General features: G+C 47.9%; 1 protein-coding gene across 1 annotated transcript in view; it reads left to right on the top strand.

Annotated features, from left to right (window-relative positions):
* The first annotated feature begins 9,350 nt into the window (after positions 1-9,350).
* Positions 9,351-26,515, top strand: part of LOC137421808 (calsequestrin-1) — a 113,305-nt gene continuing 96,140 nt past the window's right edge. Inside the window, exons 1-5 of the mRNA XM_078773250.1 lie at positions 9,351-9,698; positions 11,698-11,782; positions 18,821-18,921; positions 19,592-19,703; positions 22,092-22,165. Coding sequence (XP_078629376.1) covers positions 9,444-9,698; positions 11,698-11,782; positions 18,821-18,921; positions 19,592-19,703; positions 22,092-22,165 — 627 coding nt within the window. The 5' untranslated portion in view covers positions 9,351-9,443. The remainder of the gene's footprint in view (positions 9,699-11,697; positions 11,783-18,820; positions 18,922-19,591; positions 19,704-22,091; positions 22,166-26,515) is intronic.

Here is a 26,515-nt window from a genome sequence, read left to right as displayed (position 1 = left end):
AAACACACTTACATGAAAGGATGGTGGTGGGAAGGAAGAGAAGGGTCCAGGCAGATGGTAGGCCGATGGGAAGCCATCCAGGCTTTGGCCCCGATCCACGCTCCGGCTCCGCGGCGAAAACCCGGCAGGCAGCTCCGCGTTTCGTTGGCCGCAAGCGGACTTTACATATAGCGGGGGGGACTGGGATGCCTCGGCGTACGTAATAAATCAAGTTAACTGGAACTCGACTGGAACGAGCAATTGCAACAAGTTCACGAACACAACCAAGGGCCTCTTTCACAGGTCTCTCGCGCACGCCCTCTCTCTCCTTCAGCTCCAACCCTGCTCGACCTTGCACGACTTGCTTCACCTTGCCCATGGACTCATCTGCCTCTTCTCCAACTTCTGTGGCTCTTCTCTCCACCTGTGGACCTCAGCTCTCCTACTCTGTAAGTAGTCCCCCCGCGACCGCTTTTATTAGCCACCCGCGTATCAAGCCACCTGCCTTCTGGAAACGCCCACCGGTGAGCTCACCTCGGCCTTGGTTGGTTTGCGAGGGCTCACCGGTCCCGCCCCTTGATGAGGCGTTGACAGGGCCATGCCTTGTTCCTGGCGCTTGGCTGACTCCTCCCCCTTCTTCTCCACGATGACCGCGTGCGTAATGGCGGCGCACGGGCCAGAAAACCACTCGCACCGATGTTGAGGGCGCTGTCGGGCCTATCCTTATTTAATTAATGCAACGTAGATTCAAACTATTGGGAACAGAGCCTTACCTGAAACACATACTAATGAAATAACTGAAGAAGGTCCTATGGTGTCCTACGTGTTGCTGTGGACTAGCTAGGGTGCTATTTTTTAACATTTAGAAGAGGGGATATTTACAGGGGATTATTTATAAGGCTTATTATTTTACAAAGTGAAGGTTCTAAAAACCGTAACACTGCACCCTCATTTGCTCCAGGCACGTCCCGTGCCGACAAAACTTTACTTTAGTGTGACACTTAGGTGTGGTAATCCTCTACTATTAACTTCACCCTGAGTGTGACATTTTTTAAAGTTAGGTATGTCCCGCCTGCTACGTTGCATCCTACCTATCAGACTCACGCCCACAGAATAACCGAATTACGGAGTTAATTTTCAAACTACACATTTACGGTGGGGAGCATTATTTACAAAGACACTATTTGGTATTTACAACGCGAACCCAGGACCTGTCTTTTGGGAAACAAAAGAAGATGTTTTGAAAAGAGGAAGAGTCATGCACTGCACTGCACCGATACACCATAAGCACCAAAAGCACCACATTCAGCACCACCCAGTGCACAGTCATCACATTTGTTATTATTAAATGACGATGACGTCTTCTTTCTTCTCTGCTGGGCCGATGTTCTTGATGTTTCTTCCTTGCTTGCTGCCTATTTGGTAATAAAAAAAGGGCACACAACGCGTCCGCTTTTTTAATTATGGCCACCAAAGGCCAACTAAGGGTGGTCCACCCATATGGCTTAGGTGCCACCTGTACCGTGGTCCGCAAGCAAGATTCCGCTGGCCACAATGGCCGGTCTCCAACAGATGTGCCCTGCCCCAGAACCTGGGGTCCATCAAGTGGTACTTGGCTGCAGAACAGCGGTCCATAAAGTGGTACATCAATGCAATGCATGCGGGTTGCGAGGGTCCTGGCACACAAGACGACCTCCGCACGCTCCCCTCGGCGCCCAGTGGCGCACAGTCCTCGGGTGGGAGACAAGGGGATAGAAGACAGGTGAGTGAGGGGTAAGGTCACAAGGGTACACACCAAACAAGGCAATGCAAGACGAGGTGCGTACGGAGAGTGAGGTGAGAAAGCTCGTCCCTACCGTACGCCTCCCCCCCCCCCCCCCCTGTTACCTACTCTACCCTTGCCCTTACCCCATATGTACAAAAATCTACACATTTACAAATCCGTCGCTACCGTCACATCTTATCTGTGTAGTCACATCTGTATAAAGGGGCTCTAGCACTATCTAGCGATATCGAGCGAAATCCCAAAAAAGAAACTTTTTTTTTTCAATTGTTTTTTTTTTTTTTTGCCGAGAACACTCCCAGGCACTCGTTGATGAACCTCCGAATGTTTGACGAAGATCCGTTCAGTCATCTCTGAGAAAAATGGCGACACACACAGATGACAAGGATGGCTGTCCGTTTGCCTGTTCCCTGTTACGCGGATTGGCTGGTGTGAGGCTAGATGGATTGTGATTGGCTCCTGGCAAAAATATCGTTTAGGCTTATTAAAAGCTGATATTGTAGCGGCTACCGCTGGGTTTTCACAATCGCCTTGCACCTATCAAGGACGCGGAGCGATCACCATGCCGGGCTGGTCCAGGACGCCCGGGCAGGCTCGCCCTCAACTTGCCAGGCCGCAGCCAGGACGCTCGGCCACGCCCCCTCTCGCCTTTCCTGGGCAAACGCTCCGGGATAATGTGTGTATATATATTGCTGCCCGATAAACGGGCTTTTGAGAGTACCTGAGTGTTTTGTTTGAATAAAGCAACTCGGACGAATTCCAGCTTTTTGTCGCGTCCATTCTTCCCGATCGACGTGGGAGCCCGAGCTCCTTCATTGGTGACCTACCGACATGGACACGGCAGTGGCCCTTAAACTGCCTACCTTCTGGGAGGCTCACGCGGCGGTTTGGTTCGCACAGGCGGACTCCCTGTTCGCCCTGCGAGGCATCACGGCCAACGACACCCGCTTCCACCATGTGGTAGCAGCGCTCGGTTCAGCCACCGCGGCCCGCGCCCTGAGCCTCCTCGAGAGCCCGCCAGCCGCTGACAAATACGGCGCGATTAAAAAGCTCCTCCTCGACGCTTTCGCCCTCCCATCGGCGGAACGCACACGGCGCCTGCTCGACCTGCCCGAGCTCGGCGACACGCGCCCTTCCGAGCGAATGGACTACATGCTTTCGCTGCTCGGCGAGCACTCTCCGGCATTCCTGTTCCTGGAGCTGTTCCTCCGTCAGCTGCCTAGCCCGGTACGCCTCGCCCTGGCAAGCACGACGATCACGGATCCCCGTGCCCTTGCCAGGGAAGCCGACAAGATCTCCGCCGCAGGCCAGCGCATCGCAGTAGCGACCTGGGGCCCACGGCCGTCCGATGCAACACCCATGGCGCCCGAGCACCCGGCACGATCGACGACCGAACTGCCGACGCAATTGGCGGCCGCTACACCGAGCCGACCACCTCCAGAACGACGACCGGGGCCTCCACCTGACCAAGCGTGGTGTTACTATCATGCCAGGTTCGGACAGAAGGCCCGGACATGCCAACCCCCGTGCACCTTCGGCAGGCCGGGAAACGGCCGGGCCGGCATTCATTACCAGCCATGAGCGCCGGCCACACGGGCAACTTACTGTTCATCACGGATAAAGCGTCCGGACGGCGCTTCCTGTGCGACACCGGCGCCCAACTGAGCGTCATACCCGCCTCTGACCAGGACAGGCAGTCCGCGGTTTGCGGCCCCTCCTTGGTTGCGGCCAACGGATCGGCCATCCGCACCTTCGGCCCGCGCAACGTCACCCTCTGCTTCGGCGGCCAACGCTTTGCTTGGACGTTTGTAACCGCAAACGTGCCCATGGCTCTGCTAGGCGCCGACTTCCTCTGCGCACACGGACTGCTGGTGGACGTCCAACGGCGTCGTTTAATCAACGCCGAAACCTTCAGCTCCCTGGTATGCACATTGAGCAGCTCCGCGCCGACCGAGCTGGCATGCGCCCTCCCGGCGGCGAACGAGTTTGCTCGCCTGCTCACGGAGTTCCCGGCCCTCACGCGGCCGACGTTTTCGGCCGTCGCAGTACGGCATGGGATCGAGCACCACATACCAACCACGGGCCCGCCGGTCTACGCCAGAGCCCGCCGCCTCGACCCAGCCAAGCACGCCGTGGCCAAAGCCGAGTTCGACGCTTTAGAACACCTCGGCATTGTGCGGCGCTCCGATAGCGCGTGGGCTTCGCCACTACACATCGTCCCAAAGCCAGGGGGCGGCTGGCGCCCATGTGGTGACTACCGCCGCCTTAACGACGCTACCACCCCCGACAGGTATCCAATCCCGCACATCCAAGACTTCTCCGCCCGTCTAGCGAGACGGGTAATTTTTTCGAAAATTGATCTCATACGGGGATATCACCAGGTACCTGTCAGGGCGGCCGACGTCCCTAAAACGGCAGTCATCACGCCGTTCGGCTTATTCGAATTCTTACGGATGCCGTTTGGTCTCAAGAACGCGGCTCAGGCGTTCCAGCGCTTGATGGACGGCGTGCTGCGTGACCTGCCGTTCCTTTTCATTTACCTGGACGACATCCTCGTCGCCAGCACGTCCTGGGCCGAGCACCTCCTCCACCTCCGAACACTGTTCGGGCGCCTCAGCGAGCACGGCCTCATCGTCAACCCGGCCAAATGCCACTTCGGCACGACGGCCGTTGATTTTTTGGGCCACCACATCACCAAGAACGGGCCGTGCCGCTGCCAACCAAGGTCGAGGCCATCACCACGTTCCCGCGTCCCCGCACCATAAAGGCCCTGCAGGAATTCCTGGGAATGGTGAATTTTTATCACCGCTTCGTGCCCCGCGCTGCTCAAATCATGCGGCCCCTCTACGAAGCCCTCCGGGGCAAGCCGGCCAAGCACGACATCGCCTGGTACGCAGCAATGGACGCGGCCTTCCAAAGCTCAAAGCGGGCCCTTGCCGACGCAACACTGCTCGCTCACCCGGTGCTCAACGCTCCCATCGCCCTCACCACGGATGCCTCCGACTACGCGGTGGGCGCCGTACATGAGCAATGGGTGAATGGGGTTTGGCAGCCACTCGCTTTTTTCAGCCGGCAGCTCCGGCCGAACGAGCTCAAATACAGCACGTTTGACCGTGAGCTCCTCGGTCTACACCTGGCCGTCCGCCATTTCCGCCACCTCCTGGAGGGCTGACCTTTCACGGTGTTCGTCGACCACAAGCCGTTGGTTTACGCAATGGCCAAGGTCACGGAGCCATGGTCGGCCCGCCAACAGCGCCACCTCTCCGCCGTGTCGGAGTTTACCACGGACATCCGGCACGTCGCCGGCAAAAACAACGCCGTGGCCGACTGTCTTTCCCGGGCCAGCGCGAACGCGGTCCACCTGGGCGTGGACTTCGCGCTTATGGCGGCGGACCAAACCACCGACACCACGGTGCAAGCCCTCCGGGCGGCGGACACGGGCCTCCGCCTGGCCGACATCCCCTTCGCGGACACTGTCCTGCTCTGCGACGTCTCCCAAGGCCAGCCTCGCCCCATCGTGCCCGTCACCTGGCAACGCCGCATCTTCGCCTCCCTCCACGGCCTTTCCCACCCGGGCCGGAAAGCTTCCCAGAAGCTGGTGTCGGCGCGATTCGTCTGGCACGGCCTTCGTCGGGACGTCCGCGATTGGACCAGCACCTGCACAGCCTGCCAACGGGCCAAGGTCCACCGACACACCCAGGCCCCGCTGGCACCTTTCACCGTGCCCGAACGACGTTTCGACCACGTCAATGTGGATCTGGTGGGCCCCCTCCCCCCGTCACGGGGGTTCACACACCTGCTCACCATGGTGGACAGGACCACCAGGTGGCCGGAGGCCGTTCCCCTCATCTCCACCACCACCGCCGACGTGGCGCAGGCTTTCATCGCCACCTGGGTCGCCCGCTTCGGTGCACCGGCGGACATCTCGTCAGACCGCGGACCACAGTTCACCTCCGAGCTGTGAGGCGCAGTCGCCCGCAACCTGGGGGTCAAGCTCCACCGTACTACGGCCTACCACCCCCAAGCAAACGGGTTGTGCGAGCAATTCCACCGCTCCATGAAGGCCGCGCTCATGGCCGGCCTTCAAGACGGCGGTTGGGCCGACCGGCTGCCGTGGGTCCTTTTGGGCCTCCGCACGTCCCCCAAGGAGGACCTCCAGGCATCCACCGCTGAGCTTGTCTATGGCCAGGCGCTACGCGTCCCGGGCGAATTCGTGCCCGACGCTACCAGTCCCTGGTCCGCAGCTCACCAGTGCTCGGACCTCCAGGAGGCCGCCCGACGGTTTGCCCCCGTGCCAACATCCCACCACGGTGACCCCCAGTCCTACGTCCCCCCAGCACTTTGCACAGCGGAGTATGTTTTTGTGCGTCACGACGCACATCGGGGGCCACTCCGGCCGCCGTACGACGGGCCCTTCCGGGTCCTGCGACGGGACGACAAGTCGTTCGTCATCGACATCGGCGGCAGGTCAGACCGGATTGCGGTGGACCGCCTCAAGCCGGCGCACGTGGACGTCGACCAACCACCACGGGTGGCCCTTCCGCCGCGGCGAGGTCGCCCCCCGTCCACGGTGCCCCCCACTCGACCGCCCACCACCACACCGGACCCCCCCCCCCCCCACGACCCACCAGGGGTCGCTTCGGCCGGGTCATCAGGACCCCCCTCAAATTGACCCTGCCGGTGCAAGTCGATTCTGGGGGGACGTGTGTAGCGGCTACCGCTGGGTTTTCACAATCGCCTTGCACCTATCAAGGATGCGGAGCGATCACCATGCCGGGCTCGTCCAGGACGCCCGGGCAGGCTCGCCCTCAACTTGCCAGGCCGCAGCCAGGACGCTCGGCCACGCCCCCTCTCGCCTTTCCTGGGCAAACGCTCCGGGATAATGTGTGTATATATATTGCTGCCCGATAAACGGGCTTTTCAGAGTACCTGAGTGTTTTGTTTGAATAAAGCAACTCGGACGAATTCCAGCTTTTTGTCGCGTCCATTCTTCCGATCGACGTGGGAGCCCGAGCTCCTTCAATATTCGAAATCTGATTCCTTATTTCACATTCGAACTCATGGCCTAAATAATTATGTCTAAATCTCGAGTGAAATTGGAACAAAATGAGGAAAAAGCGATTTTAAAATTTAATAAGTAAATTACGGTATAGGCTCCACGGAACGTGAGGTAAAATGGCTCTTCAGTGTACTATCCGCTGTTTGATGTACAATACTGTAGCAATGTACTGTACTCTGATGTGCAATACTGTAGTAGTGTACTGTCCGCTGTTTGATGTTCACTACTGTAGTAGTGTACTGTTCGCTGTTTGATGTACAATACTGTAGTAGTGTACTGTACTCTGATGTGCAATACTGTAGTACTAGTAGTGTACTGTACTCTGATGTGCAATACTGTAGTACTGTACTGTACTCTGATGTGCAATACTGTAGGTAGTACGGTAATGTACTAGTACGGTAATGTACTGTCCTCTGTTTGATGTACAATACTGTAGTAGTGTACTGTACTCTGATGTGCAATACTGTAGTACTGTACTGTACTCTGATGTGCAATACTGTAGTAGTGTACTGTACTCTGATGTGCAATACTGTAGTAGTGTACTATCCTCCGATGTGCAATACTGTAGTAGTGTACTGTACTCCGATGTGCAATACTGTAGTAGTGTACTGTACTCCGATGTGCAATACTGTAGTGGTGTACTGTACTCTGCTGTGCAATACTGTAGTAGTGTACTGTACTCTGATGTGCAATACAGTAGTGGTGTACTGTACTCTGATGTGCAATACTGTAGTAGTGTACTGTACTCTGATGTGCAATACTGTAGTAGTGTACTATACTCCGATGTGCAATACTGTAGTAGTGTACTGTACTCCGATGTGCAATACTGTAGTAGTGTACTGTACTCTGATGTGCAACACTGTAGTAGTGTACTGTACGCTGATGTGCAATACTGTAGTGTACTGTACTCTGATGTGCAATACTGTAGTAGTGTACTGTACTCTGATGTGCAATACTGTAGTAGTGTACTGTACTCTGATGTGCAATACTGTAGTGTTCTGCACCGTTTGATTACAATTTCGTGATGTGCGTTGTGTCTGCCCAAGCATTTTCTCGGTAACGGTTACACTAGGTGGTAGTTAGGTGGTAGTTAGGTTACACTAGGTTACACTAGGTCTGCCCATTGCCTTCCCAGTGGTAGTTAGGGTAGGAATTTGTCATTTGTTCAGGGTAGCGACAGCTCGCCTACTCTATTCGAACGTCCAGCAACTAATATCGGCAGATGGGACGCCCGTTTAACGTCCATTCGAGAGACGGGACACGCATTGATGAATCACCTGCCTGTGAAACACCTGGATGACGGTTTATAGGTGGGTCGGGATTCGTACCCAGGCTGAGCTGTCCAGCTTGAGTTCCAATGTCGTCCCAGCTATAAACTTCCGTCCTCGTGTTTCACATGCAGAGCAAAGGCATCAATGTGACGACTTTAAGCCGGAGGTCTCGTCTGCCAACACTGTTCGTTGGTGGACCTAAAATAGGTGTCTTCCTTGAATAGTAGTTTATTACCACCTGTAGACTGAATAAATTACAAATTCCTGTCACCTTCAGTCGAACGTCAGGCCTGGCCAGCTCATTCGTGAAAGACTTGGTCCAAAAACTTTCACCAGCCAACCACACAAGGTCGGTATAGTAGGAGCCATTACAAGTGGTAGTTGTGTTCGTAGTAGTTGTGTTGGTAGTAGTAGTAGTAGTAGTTGTGTTAGTAGTAGTAGTAGTTGTGTTAGTAGTAGTAGTAGTAGTAGTTGGGTTAGTAGTAGTAGTTGGGTTAGTAGTAGTAGTTGTGTTAGTAGTAGTAGTAGTTTTGTTAGTAGTAGTAGTAGTAATTAGTAGTAGTTGTTGCTGTGTTAGTAGTAGTAGTCGTAGTTGTGTTAGTAGTAGTAGTGTTAGTAGTAGTAGTAGTAGTAGTAGTAGTTGTGTTAGTAGTAGTAGTAGTAGTTGTTGTGTTAGTAGTAGTAGTAGTAGTAGTAGTAGTAGTAGTAGTAGTAGTAGTAGTAGTAGTAGTAGTAGTTGTGTTAGTAGTAGTAGTAATTGTGTTAGTAGTAGTAGTAGTAGTAGTAGTGTTAGTAGTAGTAGTAGTAGTAGTAGTAGTAGTAGTAGTAGCAGTGTTAGGAGTAGTAGTAGTTGTGGTAGTAGTAGTTGTTGTTGTGTTAGTCATAGTAGTAGTAGGCCTAGTAGTAGTAGTAGTAGGCCTAGTAGTAGTAGTAGTAGGCCTATTAGTAGTAGTAGTCGTCGTAGTAGTTGTAGTAGGCCTAGTCGTAGTAGTAGTAGTAGGCCTAATAGTAGTAGTGGTAGATCTGTGCAGACTTAGTAATGACTAATGACATAATCATTTTAAATCCATAACTTAGTGAAGTTTAAGTTATCATTTAATGTTTCATATATCAACCCTATGTATCCATACAACTCTTTCCATTTCTTGCCATGCACGCCCAACTCAATGGTGGCGCCTATGGAGATCTCTCCTTATCTGCCTTCCAAAAATACATCACCTCCACCCCTCTTCTCCCTCTCCCCTCCCACTGCCCCTCACACTACTATCTTCTCCATCCCTCCATCCTTACCGACTGTCCTCTCTCCCTCCTTTCCACCCGTCCCGCACGTTTTCCCATCCTGGCCGCCGCCATGCGGCCCACGTCCCTTTCCATGTCCCTGTTCTCGCTTGTCTGTCTCCTGTCGTTCTCGCTCTCGAGCTCGTCCGGAGAGGCAGGGCTGCGGTTCCCACGCTATGACGGGAAGCAGCGAGTTCTGGACATCGATGCAGAAAACTGGAAACGCCTCATCAAGGAGAGCCCCGTGCTCTGCTTGCTCTACCACGAGTCCCCGGGCACTGGGAACGCAGCGCAGAAGCAGTTCCACCTGACAGAACTAACTATGGAGGTGAGGCGAGGACATCCGAGAGGACATGAGGCTGAAGAGCGTGGACGAGGATGGACAAAAGGACATTTGGTTATGGACGCAGAGTTAGACGTGAAGGAAAAGTGACTGACATGGCGTGTTTGGTGCACGAAAGAAAACTTGATAACAAAGAAAATGATGATTTTTTTTCTTGTCCTCACATGTTTGTGGAGTAATAACACAGGTATAGCAAAGCCTTACACCAATTTTGTCCCACAGTTCTAAATCCATCCTATGACATGTAGGGCCAAAGCACTAAAAGACTTAATTAGGTTTTTGGATTAGCCTAACCCTAACCCTAACCCTAACCCTAACCCTAACCCTAACCCTAACCCTAACCCTAACCCGAACAACAACTGGAAATCTAGGCCCGTGTTATGATTTCTTTGTTCAATATTTTCTCCAGACTTTTCAATTCTGAATTTCCGAACATTGCTCTGTATTTTTTTGTCATTGAACGAACGCCCAAGTGTTACAGTTGCCCGAATGATCCGTACCCGATTTGGCTTTCTTTTGTCTTTCTGCGTCTGTCTCTGCATCTGTGTTGTCGCTTTCAGACGTTGAGAGACGCGGTGCTCATGAATGACCGGACTTTCTTCACCTCAGACCCTCCGGTCTCTGTGTCTCCCATCTATATCCCCCTATTCCTGCTCCACCGCCCGAGTCAAACCTTACACGGCTCGTTCAGAATCCGCTCTCAAAATAAAACTCGCAAACACATACAGACGGCTCCTATCTCCTCTCAGTGCCCGGTTCCGAGCATCTACGGTATCCTGCGCGATTCCGAACACCTGGCAACACGGTGTCCTCGACTCCTTTTTTGCCGCCTGGCTTTCTTATGAACTTTTGCCACTTTTGTCAAGTCTTTGGCCCAGGTTCCGATTTTATTCCAGGTGACCTTCATTCCTTTAATTTCCTTCTAGATGGTGCGCCGTCAGGTCTCCGTTGGCCATCCGACCCTTCTCTTCCCATCTGGTGGCCAGCATATTCCTCTTTTCGGTACATCTGTCCACCAACCAATCCATGTCCACCTCCTAATTTTGATCTCTTCTATGATGTTTTCCTGCCTGTTAACCCTTCGACCTCTTTCTTACTAGACACGTCAGACCAGAAGATTCTCAAGATTTTCTCGCAACTGCTGTAGATGGACCACTCCGGTGCGGATGCTATTTCTTTGGTGATTTTCTAAGATTCACATCCAAATTTGGGAACTGACCTCGCACTGTCGTCAAAGCCTCGGCCTAGTTTTGGTGACCAAAAGTTAACACCCGTTAATTGTGCATCGGTGCTGATGCCCCACCGGAGTATTAACAGCAAATGAACACTAATGAATGAATGATAAAAGACAGTGGTGTGCGAGTTGAAGTTTTGGGAATTGGAGATTAAAAGAAATAAGGAAGTGTGGATGCGGATCAATTGAGAAAAGAGTGTCGAGGGTGAAGGAAAGAAATGTTGGAGAAGGCGTTGGGAGGGGTGGACATTAGGAGGCATGCCTCGACAGCCTGCTTGCTGCATCAGGGCTTTTGGACAGTGTGGAAGGAATCTGAGTCTCGGCATCTTGGCTTCTCCGCAACCCAGGGACAGGAATAGCTCGGGCAGGGCACAGTGCCACGGGCCAAGTCCTGGCCTTTTGCAGACTCAAACGTTATCCCTTACCCCATGCAGGGTGAGCGAAACAAACTACATGAAAAAAGATAATTTGTTTGTTTGCACACTTCTCTCTGTCTGTGATAACTCATGTTCGCTGTCAATGCGTCTCTTCCTTATTGACTTTACTCGATTCGGACGCATCGTTTTCCCTTTTTAAAGCAGTTGTGCCAACATTTTTGTTCACAGGCAATCATCAAAATAAGGACCTGGATGGTGTATTGAATTTAGCGGAGAGACCCACACAAGGGATTGCGATGGAAGTAGCGTTCGGTATGTTTGAGCGTGCCTTTGCTAATGAGTGCCCAAATAATTCTTCCTTCTCTACTCCTAGATGGTTGCCCAGGTTCTGGAGGGGCGGGGCATCACCTTTGGCCTGGTTGATGCCAAGAAGGACAAGAAGGTCGCCAAGAAGCTTGGTCAGTCATTTAGCCTACTCCTGTAAATGACCATACATTAGAAAAAACATCTGATATCCGAGAAAAAATGCTCATTCAGCCACAACTACACTTATCCAAACAAAATATTACCATAAGCACTGATAGATAGAATTATCCATAAACACTTACTTCCTGGAAGCATAAAGATATATGTTCTTCAAGCTATCTAATAAACTTCACCTGCCTTAATTCCTTCATTCCACCATTCCAGATTCCAAAGAAGGATAATCAAGAGTATCCAACACTAGCAGAGGTACCCGATGCTGTCTGGTGCTGTTGGCATTTTGAAGAAATCAATTTTTGTTTTGAAAAAATATTTTGGGAGGGGGGGGGGGGGGGGATGGCGAAAACACTTCCCAACACCCACTAAGGAATGGGATCAGGGATCATTTAATATTACCTTTCACATAGATACAGCGGCTTCGGCACTGTAGAATGATTTCTTTTTTTAATCCAACTTTTTTTTCCAAATTTTCAAAAGTTTCTTTTCGCCTGAAACTCTCCCCGGCACTCACTGATGAACCTCTGAAAGTTTGACGAAGATCCGTTTGGCCATCTCTGGGAAAAATGATGACAGACAGACAGACAACCGTCTCTCTTGTCGTATAGGATAGATGATTGTGCTCCATGATTACTCCTCATGTGTAAGTTGAAACACAACCAGATTTCCATTTCTGTATTCCAGTTGAAGGTTGGTGAAGCACTTTGTCAGGATTTCAGGAATCATGATGTAGGATTCCAGGAAGTGAAGCTATACTAAGCCGACATGCAAGCTCGCTGACTTGAGCAACTTGAACACATCATTATACCCGGTTTAACGATGGTCCATAAGCCTGTGTAAGACGTGAAAGAGATTGATAATCCAAAGGGAATTTGTCACTTGATGTTGATGCCAGTCAGCATCAGTAGTTTCTACATACCTGATCATTCACACAGAACAGCACATCACTCATGTATTTCATCCCTGAAATGAAAATCAGGAGTTATTCCGGGAAACGTTCATCGAAGATGTCGGTTACATCGCATTTGATGACCGCATGAAACTTTGTCTTTCCTCATTTTTCATAATTCATCACAGTTATGTAACTCAATCAATGTATAAGTTATGTTTATTGGAATGTCTCTCCCATTCCCCTCCCTACTCCCATTCAGAATATACTAGTTGTATAAGGTGAATGAAAATTGTATCGTATTACATGAAGTTCCGCATCACGAGGTAGTTCATCACTCGATACTCCAACTTTAGTTTTGTGTGTAGCAGATGGGAGCGACATTTTTTCCGCGCCATCCCTACATAGGGAGTACTAGCGTACTCTCTGATAAAGAGTAGCTGCAGAGGTGAATGTCACTGTGGCTGGCAGATAGAGTGGAGGTATAGTCAGTCCGGTTCACTATTGTCAATAAAAACACTTTCATTCAAAATTGATGGAGATTAGCAAACCAGTGCATTTTTGGAAGGCTGATGGCATCAGGAATCTGAAAATCAATGTTTACATTTGCACAGATGCCTGCATAGCCGCCATTTTGGATTTTCTCAATGTCTGCCGTAGAATAAATTTTTTCAAATATCTCAGCTTGTAATTGACATAGAAACTTCATTCTAAATGCTAATCCTATGTTTCCAGGCCAAAGGAATCCAAAGCTTATGTCAAATTAGTGATTACAGTACTAGCAACGTTAGGGCGGGTCTTAAATTGGGAGGCCCAAATTAAAAGGCAAAATATCAGAAATTGAAGGCTTTTTTTATTTTAAACAACAACAACACAACATGCATTTTAAGGCCATTTTCCCTGCTAGAGCAGGGGTTAGCCTTGTGGTCCCCATGACAATCTTCTCCATTTTGCCCTATTTTCTGCATCTCTCCTTGTTAACCCCCTTGCCCGCATTTCTTCTTCCACCATCTTTAGCCAAGTCTTTCTCGGTCTTCCCCGTCCACTACTTCCTTCTACATTCATTTCCATCACTCTTCTCAACCAGTCACTTTCATCCTTCCTCAACACATGACCAAACCATCTCAACCTGTTCCTCTTCACAGCATCAATCACAGGCTCTATTCCCATCATCTTTTGCAATTCATCATTTGTCTTCCTCTCTCTCAACAACACTCCGCACATCCACCGAACCATTCGCATTTCCACCCTTTCCAGCCTTCGATGCTGCTCTACATTCATGACCCATGTCTCGCTCCCATAAATCATAACACTTCTCACACATGCAGCATACACCTTTCCCTTCAGCTTCAACGACACTCCCCTCCTCATCAGCATGCCACTCAGTTCCCGAAACTTCTTCCATGCACATCTCACTCTAGCAACCGTTGCCGAGTCTGATCCACCTTCTCCATTCAGCATGTCTCCGAGGTAGCAAAATGTTTTCACACCTTCCAGCTTCACGCCGTCTCCAAGATCCAACTCAACATTTCCTCCATCTGCAGCTCCCTCTGTGCACACCTTACATTTGAATGTAGCTGCCACACTGGTTAATGACCCTCTCAGACCACTACATTTTTGATCAACCCACTCAGCGCACATTGTACATTGAATGGAGTTCACTCCGACACCCTTCCTGCACACAGCACATGGCCACTTCCCAGTTCTTTCCACCTCACCACATGCTTTACCACTTGCCATCACCTTCGTCTTTCCTATATTCACATTCAGACCTTTTGTCTCCATACATTCCTTCCACTTGTTCATCTTTTCCTTCAGTCCATCCATACTTTCCACAATCAACACCAGATCATCTGCATACAACAACTCCCACGGTAAACCCTCCTTTACGGTCTGAGCCAGCACCTCCATCACAGCTGCAAATAGTAGTGGACTTAATACCGACCTCTGATGCACTCCCACCTTCACCTCAAACTCACGACTGTTCCCGTCCTTCGTCCTTACAGCTGTGCGCGCTCTTTTGTACATTGCCATCACTACTCTGATCAACCATTCCTCCACTCCTAACTTCCTCAATGCCCATGTCAATACTTTGCGTGTACAATACTACGCCCGCGAAGCACCAATCCATCAATTTGTAGTCGGGTCGGCCATCAAACCCAGACTAGACAGCTCAAAGGTAAGTGCACTCCCTCTGCACTGTCCTGTATAATGAATGAAGGTTATTCCCACCATCTGATTCTCTTTCCATTGATTGGTCAATCCAGTATGACATCAGAAATGGTGTGTAGGTTATGCAAATGAGTCATCTTGCTTCACTTTGCTTCCTGGTACAGTACCCATCATGTTTTGTTGTATCATAGGATACAAGCTGCATGGCAAACTTTTCGTTTTTGTTACCTCCGCCACTGTAGGTGGACGGAGGTTATTTTTCATGTCTGTCTGTATGTCAGCAAGATATATCAAAAAGCTATGGACGGATTCGGACATAGCTTAGTGGATAGGTTGAGTGTGTGACAAGAATGAATTTATTTGATTTTGGTGAAGATCCGGATTCGACAATTGTTAGTGCTTCTTAACTATTGAGAGGGCCAAAAACGGTATTCAAAAAGGTTGTGGATGTGTTATGACAAAACTTGGTGGATGAGTTGGTTTGGTGACAAGAACAAGCTGATTAGATTTTGTTCAGGTCCGAATCCAGATCCGGCCTATCAGTGGGATACAAAATGTAAACTGTTCAGCCTGGTGGAGGTATGTGCTCTACGGAGTGCCGTTCTAGTTGATTTTGTTATGTTTGTTAAAGGCTGCAGACAAAGCTATGTCTAAGATTGATCCTTGAGATGCATGCTATTTAAGGATTACATGTACATTTCTATTTGAGGATTGTTGTTTTTGCTAATCCAAGGTGAGATCTCTATCTTTGCTGCAAGTTCTTACTGTTCAGAACTTTCAAGTGTATTTAAGAAAGCTTGACAATTGGGATGTGATCCCCATATTTTTGGCAAAAACACCAACAAAATGTTTGCAATCACACTTCGTGCAAAATAAATGCAAATATTTTCACATCACCTGCAAACTATCCATTGAAAGAAGAGATTATAAAGAAAAGGATGTTGGATGATTTTGATAATTGAGAAGTTGAAAGTCCACCTGTGAATTGCTCTTTCTTACTTCTCACTGAAATCATAATTCAGTTTGTTAGTTGCTATTAGGTGTGGAAAGCTAATTTCAGCAACTCAAAGTGGATTTGCCTGTGTCACAGTTTTTGAGTCTCAACTCTCAAGGTTTTAAAATTGAAAAAAAAATTGATATAAGAGTTGAAAACTCAACTTCTTAGAGCTCAGTTATAAGGGACACCCTATGTTGTCTCTCTGATGTGATGTTGTTAGTTACTTATTGTAAGTTTACACATCTATCGATAGCCCACCTATTCTCATGTACAGTCGTGGCCAAAAATATTGACACCCTTGCACTGTTTTCAAATAACTCACAATTTTCTCCAAAAATAAGTTGAAATTGACAAAAGGATTTGGTCTCCACAATTCTTTATTTCACTGTTAATATTGCAGAACCTTTGTTTTTGATTCAGAACTTTAAAATATGCTTTTAAATCAGAAAATAAAAAGAAATGGTTTTGACAAAATTATTGACACCCCAGACTTAATATTTGGTATCACAGAATTTGGACAAAATATCTGTAGTCAAGCGCTTCCTATAGCCATGAATGAGCTTCCTACACCTCTCTAGTGGCAGTTTGACCCACTCTTCTTGTGCAAACTGCACCAGTTCTCCCAGATTTGAAGGGTGCTTTCTCCCAACTGCTGTTTTCAGATGTCCCCACAGATGTTCAAAGGGATTTAGGTCTGGACTCATTGCTGGCCACTTCAGAACAGTCCAGCGTTTTGTCTATAACCATTCCTGGGTGCTTTTTGAAGTGTGTTTCATGTCATTGTCCTGCTGCAAGACCCATGGCCTTCGACGGAGACCCAGCTTTCTGACACTGGGGTGAACATTGCACTCCAGAATGCCTTGGTAATCTCCTGATTTAATGATGCCATGGACACATTCAAGGTACTCAGTGCCAGAAGCAGCACAGCAACCCCAAAACATCACTGAAGCTCCTCCATGTTTGACTGTAGGGAATGTGTTCTTTTCGTTGAAGGCTTCATTTTGTTTTCTGTAAACATAGAGATGATGTGCTTTCCAAAAAAGCTCTAATTTGGTCTCATCTGTCCACAGGACATTCTCCCAGAAGGATTTTGGCTTGGTCAGGTGTGTTTTGGCAAACTCCAGTCGTGCTTTCTCAACAGTGGGATCCTCCTCGGTCTCCTACCATAGAACCCCCTTTCATTGAGTTGGCGACGGATGGTGCGAGTTGAAACTGTCGTACCTTGCGTCTGAACATCAGCTTGAATCTGTTTGGCAGTTGATTGAGGTGCTTTCTCCACTATTCGAACAATCCTTCGCTCCAATCTTTGATCAAGTTTTCTCTTGCAGCCACATCCAGGGAGATTGGCTCCAGTGCTATAGGCCTTAAACTTCCTGATAGCATTGCGTACAGTGGACACAGGAACATCAAGGTCTCTGGAGATGGACTTGTAGCCTCGAGATTGTCCGTGCTTGGCTACAATCTTGTGTCTGACCTCCTCAGACAATTCTCTGGTTTGCTTTCTTTTCTCCATGCTCATTGCGGTACCCACGGTGACACAAAACAGCAGAATGACTCATTTTCTCTATTCAAACTGGTTGAATGAGTGATTTTTATATTGCAGGTACCTGCAACTCACCACAGGTGAGTTCAATTCCAAAGTAAAGGAGAATCACCTGCTTGAAATCTAATTATTTCTAACAACTTCTAAAAGGTGCCAATAATATTGTCTGGGCCATTTTAGGATTTCTGTGTGGAATAACCTTAGATTTAGTAATTTTTCCAGCTTTTTTTGTTTTGTTCCACTGCAAACCAAAGAAATGCATTTGTGGATACCAAAAGATTGTTTAATTGCCACAATTTTCTGGAAGAAATGGTGTATTATTTGAAAAAAGTGCAAGGGTGCCAATATTTTTGGGCTAGTATGTTGAATCACTACTTCCCTCCTCTTGGTGGTTTGTACTCAAAAACTCTATCATTGTTAAAGTCCAACTTTAAACTTTGACCAATATATAGCAGGACTCTAGACTAATAAAAATATTCTCACTCGTGCATCTGCATGAACAAGTAACCCCAATGTTTTTTGCTTGTGCAGCCAAAATTTTGGTCACGCGGCCATCATTTTTACGATAGCACAGGAGACAATGCTCATGTAAATTTGTTTGGTGTATCAAAGTGGACAAACAAATTCGGCACACACATTGATGAATCGCCCTCCTTGTTAAACACCAGGACGACAGTTTATAGCCAGGTCGGGATTTGAAACCAGGCCAGATATCTTAGAGGTGAGGGTGCGTACCTCTCCGCCATCTTGCCCATCCAATATACAGAAGTCCTGAATCTCTGTATACTTTGTTACTTTGTCTATAATCCCGAAGAACAAAGGACACCAAATGTATTTGCTTCAATTTGGGTTTGATTTCCAATAGCAAAGGTGAGCAGAACGATATTAGACTAGAAACTGTTGCTCCACACACAGAGCATTGTGTCATGGAGTAAGCTACCATTTCCTGAGGGATGCTCCGACTAAGGCTTAACGCACAAAATGGTAGGTGCTCCTTGCTTAACGCCCAAAATGGGAGCTTCTCCTTGCTTAACGCCCAAAATGGTAGGTTATCCTTGCTTAACGCCCAAAATGGTAGGTTCTCCTTGCTTAACGCCCAAAATGGGAGCTTCTCCTTGCTACCCAAGTCGGTTAGCATACCTTGATCAACGTCCTGTTGATTCCTGCTGTGTTACTCATGTCCCTTTTCTGTCAACATTGAGCAATCTTCTTTTTGGGGATTTGCTCATCCACCACCTACTCTTGAATGTGCTATATCCATTATAATAATAGAAAAGTTTGTTTGAAATTGTTTTCATTTAAGGGCAGAACTCAATGCAAATCTGATTGTTGGAAAAGACTTGACAATAAGTCACAAAAAATTTCCCGCAAGGCCACGAATGTTTTTGTGTTTCCCTTGTGACTGATGTTCTCAGGGTTGAAGGAGACGGGAAGCTTGTACATATTCAAGGAAGATCACTTGATCGAATTTGATGGGGAGGTGTCTGCTCACATCATCACAGAGTTCCTTCTTGATGTGAGTGTGATTATCTATGATATCACCTTAGGTTCATATCCCATATTGATTTGTGTCCTTTCTAATACCATAAATAGCCTTCTTTAACTAAAGTACATTAATGTCTCCTTATCTTAATGTCGTCCATATATATACCTGTCTGTGCACCTGACTTAAGGCACTCTCGAAAGAAAACACTTTTTGAGGATTATTGTAAGGTTTATAAGATGGACTTTGTTCATTCAGGTAAATTCATGTCCTCTTTTTATCCACATCCTTTTGAAACTATCTTTCCTCCCTACCCGCCACTTCCCTTTAAAACCCATGCCAACCTTGGCTTTGCCTTCTTTGGTGTTTCAATCTGAGTGCATAGCTCACAATACAGGAATCCCAGGTTCAAATTCCAAGTATTCTGTTGATTTTGTTTGGTCACCTAATGTCCTTGTAATTCATGTGGAAGTGCACTGATGTCTCGTGATGTTCTTGTCCCACGTATGACATATGTACAAATCGATTTGTGAACCCTGAGGCAGTATAAGAAAAATAATAATAACCTGCATACCACCTCCTACTCACTATTCTAAACTCTGAAAATGTCCTTGTTCTCCGAAAGCACAGAAAGTAATAATTACGTAAAGAATGCCGGAAAATGTGCAGAAAGCAATTTTCAATTTCACCACTTCCAATGTAGCTGATGGACGATCCGGTGGAGTTTGTGACAGGAGAAGCAGAGCTTCGAGGAATTTACGCCCTGGATGATGTCAGCAGGGTCATTGGCTACTTCAAGAACGTCGATTCGGAACGTGAGTCGAAAAGAGTCAGCACAAGATTGCAATACACTCAACAATGCCACAATATCTCATTCAAATGACCTATTTGGGGTTTGATTTGGTGTTTCCTTTTCCTTGTTTTGCTAAATACATCATCGTGTAATGTTTCAAAAAGCATTTCTTATTTTTCATCTTTCATCCGTTTTGTAAGCACTGAAAACCTCAATATTGTGCATAACTTTGACATACCTGTACATGCTGTGCTTGGGGTTGTTTGAGTGAATTATCAGTGTTTCATGAAATATTCCATCAAGTGAGGGTTACTGGGAGGGGGGAGAGGGAGAAGTGTTCACAAGAGCCTACTAAGCATGGCATCTTGACATCTGTTCAATATAACAGCCAAACTGAGCTGACATTTCTTGACAGATATGATGGAATTTCATGGATAAATAAAGATGACATGATGGAATGAATGTTCCCCTTGAAGAGCAGCAAGCACATCACAGATTAGCCCGAAAAAAATATATTGCTGGTCTCTGGTCAGACCAAAGTTCCAAAATTGATGCGGCGATGCGGTTTTTTTTTTTGGGTTTTTTTTTTGAAAAGCATGGATTGCACATACAAAGGTGTTTTTTGTGTCCTTATGCCTTGCGGTCCTCCTCATCTGCCATGGCGCCGTCCAGAGACAAATTAAAGACAGCCAATGGGACTTGTAGACCTTTTTGTAAATAATGAGCACAAGCTTAAGTTATTTTAAAATGTATTTGTTCTGAAAATCATTAAGTTCTTCAAGCATATTATAGACTGCCATTTCGATCTCGAGATCGCCTCGCCGTACCGTCAAACATCCCAATCGGTCGATCGCGTCAACACTGCGCAAGCGCAAGTGGTCTTACAGGCCGATGGTCTCCCACGATCTCTTCTCCCAGTCCACCAGATTATCACAGACACCTACAAATTCATGACAAACCAGATAGGATCCAGGCCTAACTAACGAGACCACCCGCAGCTCTCTCGGCCTTCTGGTTGCTTCACACGAACCCGACAAAGAACGTCATCGTTTCAATAAATGACAATATCCAGCCGATTGAATTCATGACGTTACGGCACACAACACTACTCATATCTTTGGAACGGCTGGTTGGATTTGAACAAACTAAAGGAAGTTTTGTCGAGCAGAACCGTGCGCGAACGTCGACACCAATGGCGACCCTCACAGACACGTATGTCCCGAGATAGCGCACCGTCCCGGCAACAACAGGCGCGCGCTGTTGTAGGTACCGTTGGAATTTGAAAAAAAACTCAAAATCGATGCGCACGCTGACCAGAGACCGGAAATATATTTTTCTCGGCCTTATGTATACAAGGGAGTGGTTTTTGGGGGAAGGAGGGAGAGTTGGCAGCAATTCAGAAAAATAAAATTGAGGGAAGGAATGGATGTGAAAAAGAAGGGAAGAAGAAAGAAAGGCTATTTGGAGGACAATGGAAGGGTAATGTATCGTGCATGAAATTGTCATCAATGTTATCTATACCTATAAATGGCAAAATTCTCTTTCTCCTTTCTCTCTCTCTCTCTCTCTCTCTCTCTCTCTCTGTGTGTGTGTGTGTGTGTGTGTGTGTGTGTGTGTGTTTGTATGTGTTCTATGTACGGCCACATCTTTTAAGTTACAAACTCCAAACTCAGGGTATAAATACAACTTTGTGTGGGGGGGGGGGGGGGGGGGGGGTAACATTGGCTATGTGACCTTGACATCACACAGGGGTGTGAGAGGCAGGGGGGGCGGGGGGAGGGCATCAATTCTCTATGTAAATGTGCAAATTCTCCATGTAAATATGTACCATGTAGCGCCACCCAGTGGTGGTGGCACAGGGCATTACAATTTCCTTTGTTACCTGGGCACCACTGAGGTTTAAGCACTCTTCACACGGGTAAATTTGTCCACCTTCCCTTCTCCCCAACACCAACAGAAGGGACTGTCAAAGCCGCCCTCTTCCCACACCCTCCATAAAAGATATTATATATCTCCCCTCGCTCTACCCTCCACCCCTTCCCCCTTCTCCCTCCACTCCCGTTACCCTCTCCCACCCCATTCTTTCCCCTTGCCCACCCTCCCCTTCCCACCTTCCCCTTTAATACTCCCCTCCCCTTCTCCTTTGTCTCCCCACTCCCGTCTCCCTTCCCCCCCCCCCTCCCTCTCCCCTCCCCAGGCAATGCCTGGTACTTCAGCTAGTAGTACATAATACATAGATGGTTCCTTTTTTGCAACTGGTGCAGGGCCTCAAGTTGCAATTGTTCGTGTCATGTTTCGTTTTTCATTCCCTAACAACAATGAAAATCAATGATTTTGTGATACTATTGTGCTGTGTGAGTTATTGATGGGTCATGTCTGTGCAAACTATAAGCACTGTCTTTATTATCAGACTACAAGGCCTTTGAAGATGCTGCACGGGACTTCCAGCCCCACATTCCATTCTATGCCACCTTTGATAAAGCCGTAAGTCGTAACAGATACAGATAGACGATCATGTCGCAGGTCTACAAGAGCTTTGCATTGCTGATGTTGTTGTTGTTGTTGTTGTTGATGTTGGTGTTGTTGGAGGTCGATTTTTGAAATGTGCACCCATTGGTCGGACAGCTGCCGGACCACAACCACATCTGTGGCTTGACTCCACCCACCATAGTGCCAAGTCAAAATGATATGGCCGCATCTTGTTTCCTGGTGGGCCTAGCACATTAGGCCTATATAGGCCTCTGCTGATTATACGCTGCCTGGCTTTGTTTGGGTCGAGTGTTCAATTATTAGTGAGATTTAATCAAGGCTGTACGCACCTCCCTAAAAAATAGCGTTACGTAATTTTTGAATGGTGCCATATGCACGTTTCCCAATTGGCCCGTTGCTGGATTTTTAAAGCAAATTGCGTTGCCAAAAAGCCAAAAGCCACTTAATGACAAAGTCCCGTACCTCGAATGACCACATACAGGTTTTTATGAACATCAGGTTTATTACCACGGAGAGAGTGTGTGTGTGTTTGTATGTGTTCTATGTACGGCCACATCTTTTAAGTTACAAACTCCAAACTCAGGGTATAAATACAACTTTGTGTGGGGCAGAAACTTGCTAACTGAATACACCTCTGACATTCTTGAGGCCCGAGCCTAGATATACTGTAATCTATATACCCTACAGAGGAGAGTAATATAACCCTTCCTGCTGCTCCTATAGGAGTGGGTGAACTAGTTGTTTCTGTCCGTCAGACTCGTAATTGATATTGAACCAAACCATGACGACCCTCGGAGATTAATTGTATAATATCTTCAACAGCAAGGATGAGGGAGTTAAGTGGACAGAGGAGGGTAATATATATATGTATATATATATATATATATATATATATATATATATATATATATATATATATATATATATATATATATATATATATATATATATATATATATACAGTGGAACCTTGACTTACGAGTTTAATTCGTTCTGTGACCGAGCTCGTAACTCAATTTGCTCGTTTCTCAAATTAAATTTCCCCATTAAAATGCATTGAAATGCTATTAATCCGTTCCAGCCCGCCAAAAACCACACCAATTTTTTTTTAAATATGCAGTATATATAAAAATATCTCGCGCTTTATATTTCACCTGTATGCAGCATACAAGTTGGCAGGATGGCCTGGACTGGAGGTACGCACACTTGACTCTAAACTGTCCAGCCTGGGTTTGAATCCCGACCCAGCTATAACCTGTCATGTCGGTGTTTCACAGGCAGGGTGATTCATCAATGTGTGTACCGCTAAACTGGGCGCCCCGTTTGTGTCCCATTAGTTGTTGGATGTTAAGGATCTCACCGTGTCTTCCACAAAGAGAAGGCGAGCTATCGCCGGCACTCTGAACAAGTTGTGGCCTGGCATGCTCTTCTCCTCTGCCGTTATATACGTCCTCCTCGGCATCTTTTTCCAGAAGAGCCCTGTCTCGTCACAGTTGAAGATTTGCTGGGGGATATATCGTTCGGCTTCTATCAGTTCGGCAAAAGTTATAATAAAATCTTCAGCTGCCTTCACATCTGCCTCGCCAAGTCGACAACACGCACACCTCGCTCATGTTTTTCGACGATTGCGTGTTTTATATCCAAGCACATCATCCTCTTCTTCTTCTCAGTACTGCCCTTGGCACTCAATTACTTAGGACCCTTGGTTAAAACTAAGAAATTTTCCAAAATAACCAACATGCGAAAACAAAACAGCAGCGATATACGGCAGATATGCTTGCACGGCAAGATAACCACGTGACCGGAACCCACCTGGTGGCGGGTGGCGTAAGCTCCAAAATAACCAACATGCGAAAACAAAACAGCAGCGATATACGGCAGATATGCTTGCACGGCAAGATAACCACGTGACCGGAACCCACCTGGTGGCGGGTGGCGTAAGCTCGTAACTCAGATCTCGGCTCGCATCTCAAAGCAATAAACCGCCCGAGCGACGGCTCGTATCTCGGAAAACTCGTAAGTTGGTGCACTCGTAAGTCAAGGTTCCACTGTATATATATATATATATATATATATATTGTTACGGATCTCTACGTCGGCCTTTTTCCCCTTAAGAAGGGGGGATTAATCCCCTTGTTTATGACTGACCGACGTGAGTCCTGAAGTTGCTCGGCTCCCTCTGGAGAGGCAGGTGAGCAACCCCGTTCGCGACCGCGGACAAGATGTTAATTGCCGAGCGGATTAGCAGCCGCGGCACGAACCATTAGCAAGTACTAGACCCGATTCTTGAACGTTGGCCAAATCGTGCCACAGGTATTCAATTGGGAAAAGACAAGGATGAACGGATGTGAAGAAGAAGAAGGCAAAAGTAGGAAATAACAGGATTTATTACTACTAATTATGTACAAGTCAAAAGTAACCAAGGAGAAGGAAAGAAACGAAAATAAAGACAGGAAGATGGAAGGACCAGAAGACACAGTGCAATTTCTAGCTTATCTATACAGGCTTAACTTACACCCCAGGACAAGACACACAAAACAGACGACAGTCAGACTTACACGGGGATGATGACAGGAATGGCAGGAAGGAGAGGAAGGTTCAGCTGGAGCAGGAGAATGGTCGGGCCGAGAGTGAGCAGCCGCCACCCCTCCTCAGGCGTGTTCGCACGGCGGTGTCGCTTTGTAGCCGCGGCCGAAAACCGCTGTCAACGCTCAAAGCTGCGGTGGTCAAAACTGCGGTTGGTTCAGCTCTGGTTGGTTCAAAAATCAAAGCTGTGGTGGTTCAGCTCCACGCTGCTGCTCCTCCTCCACTGGGCTCAACTCCACTCTCGGTGGACTGCTCTTCCTCCACTGGGCTCAACTCCACTCTCAGTGGACTCTTATGCACTTCTCTCGGTGGGGGCTGATGCACTTCTCTGTGGACTCCAGTACTCAACTCTCTGACGCATCTCATTGGTGGGGGCTGATCCAATGGGTTTTATAACCCCCCACCCTCTTGAGCCATACCCACTCATCCTTGGTTGGTCGGCAAGGGCTTTCCTGGCTCCACCCTCTGATGACGAGGGGTGGGCCACGCCCGTAATGTAGCTCCTCCCCCTTCTTCTCCGAGGCTTGACCACGTGCGTAATGGAGTCGCGAATGCAGTTGGCAATCCGAATGGCGATGGTGATGCCAATAACCCCATCCAAAGTTACTGGCATTTTGAAGATGCCATGGGGGCGTCGGAGGGATCCTATCTTATGTCATCTGATGCAATGCAGAGTCAACTAGTGGGGAACAGAGCCTTAAACTACATAGAATAAGGAGATAACTATCGAGGGAAGCCTATGATTTGCTACGTGCATGCGATGGACTAGCTACGGTGCACTCATTTCAATTAACAGCCAATTAGAGGGGAAATGTACATAGGAAATTTTTATACTAAATTTACAAAGTGAAGGCTCTAAAAACCGTAACACAGCACCCTCATTCCTCACGGCACGTCTCGGGCCGACAACTTTACTTAGTGTGACACGTAGGTGTAGTTCCCTCTACATTTAACCTGACCCTGAGTGTGACAGTTTTAAAACACAAATAAATATGTCCCTCTGCTGCATTGCACCCTGCCTAACAGATTTACACCCACAGGATAACCGAATTGCGGAATGGTTCTCAAACTACACATGAACGGTGGGGAGCATTATTTACAAGTGACGCTACTTGGTCTATTTACAAAACGAACCCAGGACCTGTGATTGTTCTTTTGGGGGGGGGGGGGGGAAGACAGCCTGCACTGCATCGATGCACCAGCACCAACAAAGAGCACCATAAAGCACCAAAACGCACCGAAGTGCACAGTCACCACAGTTCAACCAAAAATAAACAAACCCCTGCTGGTGGTCTTGCTCTTCGGCTCCCTCTGCTGGCCATTGTTCTTCTTGATGTTGTTAACTTCGTGTTTTGCTGCCTATTTGGTGGAAAAAAAAATGCACAAAATGTGTCCATTTTTATTTATGGCCCACAGGGGCCGACTATGGGTGGTTCACCTGTGGGCTTGGTGCCACCTCACCGGGTCCGCAAGCAAGATCTTGGGCCATCGTGGCCGGTTCCAGCAGAGGGGCCATGCCCCAACCCGTGGGGTCCATGAGTGGTGCTCAGCCACAGACATGTGGTCCATAAGTGGTGCATCGATGCAGGCAGCTGGTTGCGGGGGTTCGGGCACACAATGGCAGACTCCCGCACGCTCTGCTCGGTGCCCAGAGAGCACGATCCATGGGTCGGGGAAGGAAGACAGAGAGGGCAGGTTAGCGAGGGGTAAGGTCACAAGGGTACACATCAATAAAGGCAATGCAAGGTGAGGTGCGTC

This window comes from Myxine glutinosa, chromosome 2, assembly GCF_964187855.1.
Source record: "Myxine glutinosa chromosome 2, kmMyxGlut1.1, whole genome shotgun sequence".
NCBI classification, from domain to species: Eukaryota; Metazoa; Chordata; class Myxini; order Myxiniformes; family Myxinidae; genus Myxine; species Myxine glutinosa.
Note: the sequence above shows the minus strand (reverse complement) of the source record. Positions and strands in the feature narration are given on the sequence as shown.